The sequence below is a fragment of the Salvelinus namaycush genome, chromosome 24, assembly GCF_016432855.1.
Source record: "Salvelinus namaycush isolate Seneca chromosome 24, SaNama_1.0, whole genome shotgun sequence".
In the NCBI taxonomy this organism is placed as follows: Eukaryota; Metazoa; Chordata; class Actinopteri; order Salmoniformes; family Salmonidae; genus Salvelinus; species Salvelinus namaycush.
Genome location: NC_052330.1, coordinates 14,317,699 through 14,327,294, shown reverse-complemented (window position 1 = coordinate 14,327,294; position 9,596 = coordinate 14,317,699). Strand labels below are relative to the sequence as shown.

At 41.4% G+C, this 9,596-nt stretch overlaps 1 protein-coding gene across 1 annotated transcript; it reads right to left on the bottom strand.

The window, feature by feature from the left end:
• Positions 1-688: 688 nt before the first annotated feature.
• Positions 689-9,210, bottom strand: LOC120019505 (feline leukemia virus subgroup C receptor-related protein 1-like). The gene is made up of 10 exons (XM_038962802.1): positions 8,338-9,210; positions 8,016-8,160; positions 7,485-7,625; positions 6,854-6,921; positions 4,815-4,918; positions 3,959-4,069; positions 3,426-3,531; positions 2,963-3,074; positions 2,655-2,722; positions 689-2,128 (listed from the first exon to the last, which is right to left on the bottom strand). Exons 1-10 carry the CDS (start codon positions 8,998-9,000, stop codon positions 2,042-2,044), a joined length of 1,605 nt encoding a protein of 534 aa, XP_038818730.1. The 5' UTR covers positions 9,001-9,210; the 3' UTR covers positions 689-2,041.
• Between the last annotated feature and the right edge of the window lie 386 nt (positions 9,211-9,596).

Sequence of the window (9,596 nt, the reverse complement as noted above, 5' to 3'; positions counted from 1 at the left end):
AGGAGCAACAACAGCTTAGCCGCGTAATTGGTAGGCCACAGAAGCTCACAGAATGGGACCGCCGAGTGCTGAAGTGCGTTGCGCGTAAAAATCATCTGTCCTCGGTCTCAACACTTACTACAGAGTTCCAAACTACCTCTGGAAGCAACGTCAGCACAAGAACTGTCTGTCGGGAGCTTCATGAAATGTGTTTCCACTTGGTGGAGGAGAAATAATGGTCTGGGGCTGCATTTTATGGTTGGGACTAGGCCCCTTAGTTCCAGTGAACGGAACTCTTAACGCTACAGCATACAATGACATTCTAGACGATTCTGTACTTCCAACGATGGGGCAACAGTTTGGGGAAGGCCCTTTTCTGTTTCAGGATGACAATGCCCCCGTGCACAAAGTGATGTCCATACAGAAATGGTTTGTTGAGATTGGTATCAAAGAACTTTACTGGCCTGCACAGAGCCCTGACCTCAACCCCATCGGACACCTTTGGGATGAATTGGAATGTCGACTGTGAGCCAGGCCCAACATCATTGGGCGAACTTACTAATGCCCTTGTGGCTGAATGGAAGCAAGTCCCGGCAGCAATGTTCCAACATCTAGTGAAAAGCCTTCCCAGAATAGTGGAGGCTGTTAAAGCAGCAAAGGGGGGACCAACTCCATATTAATGCCCATGATTTTGGAATGAGATGTTCGACGAGCAGGTGTCTACATACTTTTGGCGATGCAGTGTAAATACTGTATATAATTAGTTCAGTTTGGATGTACTCATTCTTAATTGGGGACAAATAAGAATGAGTGTCTATGCAAGGATTACATTTAATACAATTATTAATTTCAGTGGTCTTTGAAATATCAAGAGCTTGGTAAATGGAATAAATTTGAAGTAAGATAAATAAATAATTGAGACATAACTACATTGCTATAAAACATGTAATAAGTTCATTATCAAAATTAGAAAAAAGCAATGAAATGTTATGAATGTCCATATAGAAATGGTACTTCTTCATTATTCAGAACTAAGTAAAATGCTAGAAAAGAAAGGAAAACATCTGTCAACCAAATAAATATTTTTTCTACAGTCATAAGTAGCTAAATAATAACATTCGCTCTGACACTCAAATATGAATAATTATAAGCACATATCCTGCAGGAAGCAGGATAACAAATAAAGGCCTATGGATTGGATCTTCTGATTATTGATTGGATGAGAGGAATTATTCCTGTTAAAACAAAGAAAATACAAGAGCCAATATAGTGGTTTAGAAATGTTCTGGGAGATGGCTACTGTGCATAGTCTTTAAAGACACAGACTGAGCTATATAAGCTCCTATGAAGGTTTGGCGATGTTTGAATTGTGATGCTGCAGTCATTATGACTCCTGTTTGTGCTTCATCATCCACACAGCATTCTTAGTATTTCCACAAAATCCCTCTAGGTGGCGCTGCTATACCATTAGCTACCTATCTCGGCAGAACAATTATCTGTGCCATGTATTCAACAAACGTATCAATGTTTTAACACTTTCAAAAGCATTCATGTTAGTAATATACTGAAAAGTAGACTGTGCATGTTGCACATTTGCCATATGCCTTGTGCACCTTGTGTGTCATATTTGGTCCATATTTGTATGAATGGCTTAAATCTCAAGACAAGAAGTAACAATGATCATCCTCACAGGCCAAGGCAGGTCAGAGATCCTACATTCTATGCTCCCGTGTGGTTCTGTATTATGCCTTAAATAGGTTTAAATAAGCACCACTTCATGAACCAGAGATGATGGTGATTGTAGAGACAGTAGTGGATCATCAAGCAGAAGAAGCAGGGGGACTATGGGAAGTCTGAAAGGTGTATTTGAGTGCTTATAGTTTACCTGTCTGTAAACAAATCATGGCTCAGCTAAAACCACTACAGTAAAAACATTATCATAATAACACATTACAAGATACAATCCAGAGAAAATGGAGATTTCAAGTAACCTCAGGAAACTTTGTTGAATGCGCTGTAGGCCTCCAAAATGTTCAGTAGATTGTTAAGCGACCTATTTGGGTTACAGTGAGGTCTCCTGGGAAAAGCTGACTGATGTGTCCATCTTGGCGCCATTGGTTGGCTTGTCTGATAGGCACTTAGTAGTGACCTAAGACAAGAGGAGGAAGATATATTTAATTAAAGTCTTACATAGTCCTTTCATGAGAAGAGTCTTCTCATCACTCAAGTGGCTAGTAACAATGGCATAAGCCAATCACTGTTCATTAAACCAACACAGTGGGGTGCATAATCACAGAGCCAAATTCCAACGTCATAGGGCATCTCAACTGCCTGAAGACTATTTCAAACAATGCATTGAAAATACATGAATTAAAAGGTTTTATTTTCTTTCACTCTGCTCTCTGCATGATACAGATTGACATTAGACAAGCCCGGCAGAAAGACTGTTCTGTCTTTTGATGTTTACCCGGGTCTTGATGTGGGCAATCTCATGACATATGAGACAGCTTCAAAATGGCTGTCAATGTAAAAGAACAAGCAGACTAGTGACCTGACCTCTGCGTGTGATACATCATTCAAGGAAAAGGTCACAAGTGATTGAGGGGGTGACCTTTCAGTAGAAAGAAAAAATAAGAGAAAATCTCTCTTAGGGAAAAGGAGAGAACGTGACTTACTGCTTGAAGAGTTTTGTTGTCAATGCCCATGTTGACATTGTTCCTTTTCAGTTCTGATTTTATTAAGGCTGAAACAAAACAAAAGAAAGTGATTAAGAGAGCCTCAAACAATATATAAACATAAACATTTGTGGCGTAGCCTTCATAGTATTGTTATGTATTGTATTATATTGTATTCTCAGTCTGTTTCAGTTTTCATAGCAGAAGGTGAATCATATGGAAGACATCCATACTCCACAGAACAGAGCAGAACAGATGAGTGCAGAACAGATCAGAGCAGAACAGATCAGAGCAGTGAGCCAACCAACCTGTGAGAAAGATACCCAGGAAGATCCAGACACAGATGAACAGGTTCCCAACCAGGGGGTTATAGTCTGTTGTCAGTTTCCCCTGGATCAAAGTAAAAATAATCCCAAAGATCTGAGGGAAGAAGGTGATATGAGAGTGAAAAAACATTGGACACCTGTATTGTGTCAAGGGTATACAAGCATTATACTAACTGACAAAACAGATTGCCTTCCCACTTGGCAAATAAGCTTAACCTGTATGAAGAATCAGAATAGAAAGTATATACTGTGTGGATATATACTTATTTGAAAATGGTTGTGGTTAGGGTAAGGTTACACAATATCCTGTTAAGAGGAGGACACATTTTGTGTTGTATGAGAATGCACAAAAGTATTTACCTGAAAAATTCTCTGGAGTCAGTCACACATGGTTCCACAAACAATGAAAAAGACTTGTGATTGTTAGCACGTGTTTGGGGCTCACCTGTGCAAAAGCATTAAGGAGACCAGAGGATGTCCCTTCCGATTCAGGATATGTAATTTCAACCCCAAACTCAAAGCCAAGCGGAAGGTAACCTGTCATGAAGAACCTACAGAATGACAAAATCATCAGTGAACCATGGCTGCCCTCAGGGAAAACAGACTGCTTTATGGCGATGCCGTTGTTTTGGTTGAACATAGCCTCTGGCCACTACATAGCTAATAAAGTGGAATTGTGTGTGTGAGTGTTTACCTTCAAAACATACAAGAGCAAGAAGAACTGATGACAAAATAAGTAACGACAAGAAAAGAAGGTGCCTGTTTTTTAACGCCATACTGTTCACTAGATCTTCATGTTGACACAATGTGCAACATTGGCAATTATAACTATATTACTTCTTAATTGTCATTTCAAGAACTTATTTACAATTTTAGAACAAACCAGGTCGTCATTGTAAATAAGAACGTGTTCTTAATTGACTTACCTGTATAAATAAAGGTGAAATAATAAAAAAATACAAAGCAGGGTTATCTTACCCCAGCACCCCAGCAGTGAAGAACACCAGGTAAATAGTGTTGAGGTTCAGAGTGAAGCTGAACAGCACCATACCAATGAAAGACAGGATGTACACTATCAGAGTGGTCATTCTGAGGAACAAGCACAGGACAGAACATCGTTGGGAATAAAAGTGGATGTTCTATACAGAGGCTCACAATTGAAGAGGGAATAGGCCGGTATCATGGGCAGGGAAAATGTACAACGTCACTCCCACCTTCATCATTCTCTCTATGTCTCAGGGACTTACTGTAGATAGCCTATATAAGTTGACTTTATTATGAATTACTTCATAGCTTGCTGAAAATGTCCCTGATTCTAACCATTGGTTTCATACCCAACCCAGCACCTGTATGAATAGCATATCAGAACACATCACAGTTCTCCAGAGGATAATAAGTTAAGCAGAGGGTGACTTTCAGAGCAAATGAGAATGCTTAGTCATGTGAGAAATCTCCCTAAATCTGATTCGTCAAAATGACTTGCATTAAGAGCATGTTACTTCAAACCTGTGTTAATTGGATCTGAACTGGCAGGACATCATTTTTGGAATGTACAGCAGGCTGCTTATCTAAAGGATGAGTTAAAACTCAAGGACACTTCAGTTTGTCTTTACAACACTTCCCTTTCTAGTAACCGCAGAGTACTGTATGTCCAGAAAAAAAGCCACCTCAGCGCACAAAGTCTCCAGAAATAACCGTAACGCTTTAGATAGACATACTGTAACTGCCTTCTGCAACTCACAATTGCATCATGTGCAACATAGTTTAATAACTGTGTCACCAAAGAATGTAGTGATTTATGTCACTGGCAGTTGGGCTTGGGGATGGTACCTACTTGTAGGTTTTGGTGTGGTCCAGCCACAGTCCACAGATGATGGAGCCCACCATTCCAGCCACCACCAGTGTCAGGCCAATCCTGCCTGCATTCAGCTCCTGGTTCTGGGGTGAAGAGGTTGATGTTAGTGGAAGGTACAGCAGGCTTTTCCAGGGACATGTGTCACACTATCATATTCGCATCAAGGGCCACCCACCAAAAAAGGGCCACCACCCATCAGAAAAGCCATTCCGTGACCCAGGAAATAAAACTGCAAGGTTTCAACATCATTACATAGATAGCTTTTTGAATATGAACACTGTGGTTCAAGACTTGTAAAAGTTTAACATTAGTTCAATATTATGAATCAAAGGTACAATTTCAAAATCATAGCGCATTTTGGGTAATTCCTCCCAGCAACATTATGAGGTTGACATGTCACACGTTACGCTGTTCATGCTTATAGAAAGCAACATATTTATCGGACGAGAGGAATCCCAAAATAATAAAAGATTAGAAGTTGTTGAAACGTGCTAAATAAATTTTTCTCAGATGCCAAACCAGCGCTTTATGTAGCTGTCGGCACCTTGAATGTTTTGTGAGCTGTATTAGCTAGCAAACGTTGTGCGTTCTTTAGTTTGGCTAGCAGGAAAAACAAAGCAATGATGGCCTTGTAGGCTAAATACATCTGCCAAAGCGACTTCTATTAACTGCCAAAACCAATGCACACGGTTGAAATATATTTCCTTATTTCAGAGTTCATCTGGATCAGTGAAGGACGGGTAACGTGTTGCTTGACCTTATGCAAGGGCGAACACTGAACGGACAAATAGTTCTCTGTTCTGTGTGCCAGTGTGCAACAAAAGCAACCAAGGTGAAAAATGGCAACGTCAGAACGTTGCTAGGGAAATTACCCAAGATGTGCTGTGATTTCGATGCTAAATATAGTAACTTTGATTAAAGATTGCAGTTTTACACGTTCTGAATGAGACAGTGTTCCTGTTCATAACATTATCTATATGTTTGATGGGTGGCTCTTGGAGTAACATGGCTAAAGCGTAAAAACTCACCAGAAGCGGGCAGGCAGAGCAAGCAGAGATAGGCGAATGGAAAGGACAGGACAGGCAGAACAGTGACTATACGATAGCAGGATAGTCCATAACTCCAATCATCTTTGTTGATAGGGATGTTTGGTTTCCATACATGGATGAATTGGTCTAATTTAGCATGTACGGTAAAGCCTCAACCCATAGCTACCTCTTCCAGTTCAAATGAGCTCTAAAAAAACTTTAATAATGACAACATTTGTATTGTTTTTTTGTGTGACTACAGCGCCTGCGATAAAACACAAAAATAGAGACACTTTCTCACTGAGCGAGGCGTCAAAGCAGACAACCCACCCGCCCGGCTTCAGTTGGGTCATTATAATTCAAAACAATGCATTCAAAAATAAATCATACACCCCTCGCATGCTCGCCTTTGGTGAGTTTAGGCCATAAGCGAAAAGTTGAGGCTCAAGAGGACACCAGACAAAATATGGCCTGGATGCATGTATACTTTAGAAAGAAAAGGAGAGCCGCACGCTCTAGGAGCTCAGATGCAATACTTTAATAACCAACGTTTCGACAGCCAAGCTGGATGCATGTATAACCTTAAAGCTGGTCACATGGTCTGTCGGTTTAGGGGGTACAGTTCAGGGATTTATGGAAGGTCTGGTGGGAAAGTGATGTTTCCATCATTTGACATTTTACAGTGAGAAGAGGCTGCTACTAGAGTTCACGGAATGTTGCTTGTCTTTCAGTCTTTCAACCAACCCTGACTGTCTCTCTCTTCCAAGGGTAGCAGGCATGCGTGAAAAGTGGTTATGAACTACAAACAGGAGACAATGGATTCGTGCCCTGTCATGGTTTGAGCTCTCATTTCACTCCCTTTTCCTTCAAGTGTTTTACTTTTGTGCCGTTCCAGAGCTTGTGTTTGATCTAGCTATGCATGTAGTAAATCAACCCATCAAATAATCTTGATTTTCAGTAATTGGAACACACATTTTGTACTCCACTTACCTCGTAAAATGCCATAATCATCTGATTGAGAAGTGTTGACACAGAGTAGAAAGAACCAGTCATGATACCTAAAAGAAAATGTATTTATTTTACTGTTTTATACCGACATAGTGATAAACTTCAATAATCTGTATAGTACACACAAAACCATGAAATTTAACTGAACACCAACAAAAGAAACTCAAATTCAAGAAAGGATTAGCTAATAACCGGACTGAGCACTGACTGGGCAGTCAGTCTGCCTTGGGGTGTATGGGGTTAAAGACAGAAGGATCTCATAATGAACAACTATCCCCAGGAAACAATCAGTGGAATGGACAGAATGCTATAACAAGAGACTTTGAAGGACAGCACACAGGATAATTGGCCTGGCCCCAGATCTGTGTGTGCTTTGGTCAACACCTCAAACTTTCATTGTCATGTAATAAACTTTGTAATGACAACAAACACAACAGATGAGTTAGCTAAAGCACAGACCTGAGTCCAGGCTACTGGCAAGTAGTCAGGTGTCTCACCATAACTTTTAAGAAGCTTTAGGTTACTGCATGTAATACAGCAGTAATACCATAGTTATAGTGTAGTTACAAGATAAGGTGTAAGATAAGGGAAGAGTATAAGTCAGGTGTCTCACCATAACTGATGAGCAGTAGGATGAAAGGTTTGTTCTTGAACAGGTTGATGATGGACTGTCGGTAGGAGTAGTCTTCAGGAGCACAGTCAGGTAGGACAGCCTGAGCTTGGCTGGGAGGTAGTGGGGGTCTGTCTTCCATGACTAGGAGAAAAGAGACACAGACAACATCAACACATTTGGCTGGAAAGTAGTGGGGGTCTGTATTTTATGTCTAGGAGAGAAGTGTCATAGTCAACACTAACACTGTATTTACAGCTTTACAACATAATGGACAAGTGTTTCTCTGTTTCTTGCTTCAAAAGCACTCAGTAGCATGTGACTGCAACGACTCCTATGCAAACCTGGTTTACAGTGGTATGTTTGAATGGTTGGTATGTTTGTATGGTATCCGTAACCTGTGGAAAATATAAGTGCAGTCGTCTGGACCTATGGAGTTTGTTGCTACAGTGACTATGATGTGCTATCCACCGGGTGCATTTCTGCAGAGTACCATTCCAGATGGCATGACAAGGCTTGTCTCAACTTAATTACCAATTACAGTCAAGATGAACAGAGCAGTGGAGACTACAGCCGTCCCATAAAACATAATGCTGATGTTGTGTCCCATCAGCTCTATGTTTTCCACAGTGTTGGGGACCAGGACAGGGGGAAGCAGGAAGCCAATAGCAGTGCCCAGCTAAAGAGGGATCAGACAAATTCATCAATGTCACACATACTCCATCAAAATACAGAAATGTCATTTTTATACAGCAGTCAAACATGTACACAGCATTAGCCTGTAACGTTTACAATGTCATTAGGCTAAGGGATTCATTAGGAGCCCCCAATCACATGACTCAATAGGCCTACACACCTGGTTACCTAGCACGGCTGTTGCACATGCGGTAGACACCTCCTTCGGGCCAAACCACACTGATGCAATCCTAGAGGGCAGCCCGAGGATGAAGACTTGGGCTACGGAACATATTATCTGTGCAATCACTGTTACACCGAAAAGATCGGGCCGGACGCTGGCGCATTTCACCCACGCACCGACGCAGTTGAAACCCGCGCCCATAAGGGCTGTCAATTTCAGTCCTTTTTTATCCAGTAACCATGTTGCGGGGAAGATCAAAGGCACATACGCAACCATGTATACAATTGACAGCCAATCGATCTTGTCGCTGGATACATTGTAGAAGTGGGCGAAAATGTTGGTGATGATGCTGTACTGGATCCATTGAAATGCGTTGACGAGGGAGTAGAGGCTGAACACAGCTAAAACGGCGAATCTTCTCCAAAAGAGCTTAGTTTCGATACATTTTTCATCTCCAGGAAGCATAGCCTGTTTCTCATCTGGCGGTATCTCCTGTTCCAACGCCTTCGAGTCCAGTTCTGTCAGATGTGCCGCTCCATTCGTTAGGTCGGAGTACTGATCCCCGGTTGGGACTGCTCCGTTATGAACCGGCGTCTTGATGTTTATTTCAGATGCGTTGTCAAGCCGCAAATGCTCCTGTACTAACTCGCCAGCCACCATGATGCTGGGCGGACGTTGCCTATCTCTATACCTTATAGTCAGGAAGTACGTTTACACAAAATAGGGCAGAGCCAACATTCAGTTAGTAGGTAATACAACAACTATTCATACCGTTTAGAAAAATACCTTTTAAAATGTTGTTGGCTATCTGTATTATTCGCTCTCATATAAAGCGCCTTCTTTCGCATGGTAGCCTATGTCGGTGGCGCTTTAGTGGATGCGCAGGGGATGCGCATGGGATGGGGGCAGGGTGCATTTACATCACACAACTCACACATGGAGGCCTTCCGATGATGACTCCGACCAATCAAAATGCAGGATTTGGAGGGCTCTCCGAAGGGACTGTGTTATAGTAGCACTAACTCTACAGTACGGTTATGATCCCCAACCAGTCCCAAATATGTGAACGAAACAAGTGCGCACCGGCCTCTATGCATAGTAGATGAAGAAAAAATATTGTGATAGTAATATGCTGTTATTCAAATAAACTGCATAATTTCCTAAATAGTATTGAGGTTCAAATGTGGTATCGTTCGTTAGTGACACATGGTCTCCTCAATTATCTCTCCCTAATCCTAATCTTAGTTAAATCCAGT

Bases quoted from the DNA above. Each gene is read 5' to 3' on its own strand.
- LOC120019505 (XM_038962802.1), bottom strand. From the start codon at position 9,000: ATGGTGGCTGGCGAGTTAGTACAGGAGCATTTGCGGCTTGACAACGCA. The intron at 6,922-7,484 runs GTGAGACACCTG...ATTTTCTTTTAG, and splicing joins CCTACTGCTCATCAGTTATG to GTATCATGACTGGTTCTTTC. The intron at 4,070-4,814 runs GTAGGTACCATC...CTTGTTCCTCAG, and splicing joins GACCACACCAAAACCTACAA to AATGACCACTCTGATAGTGT.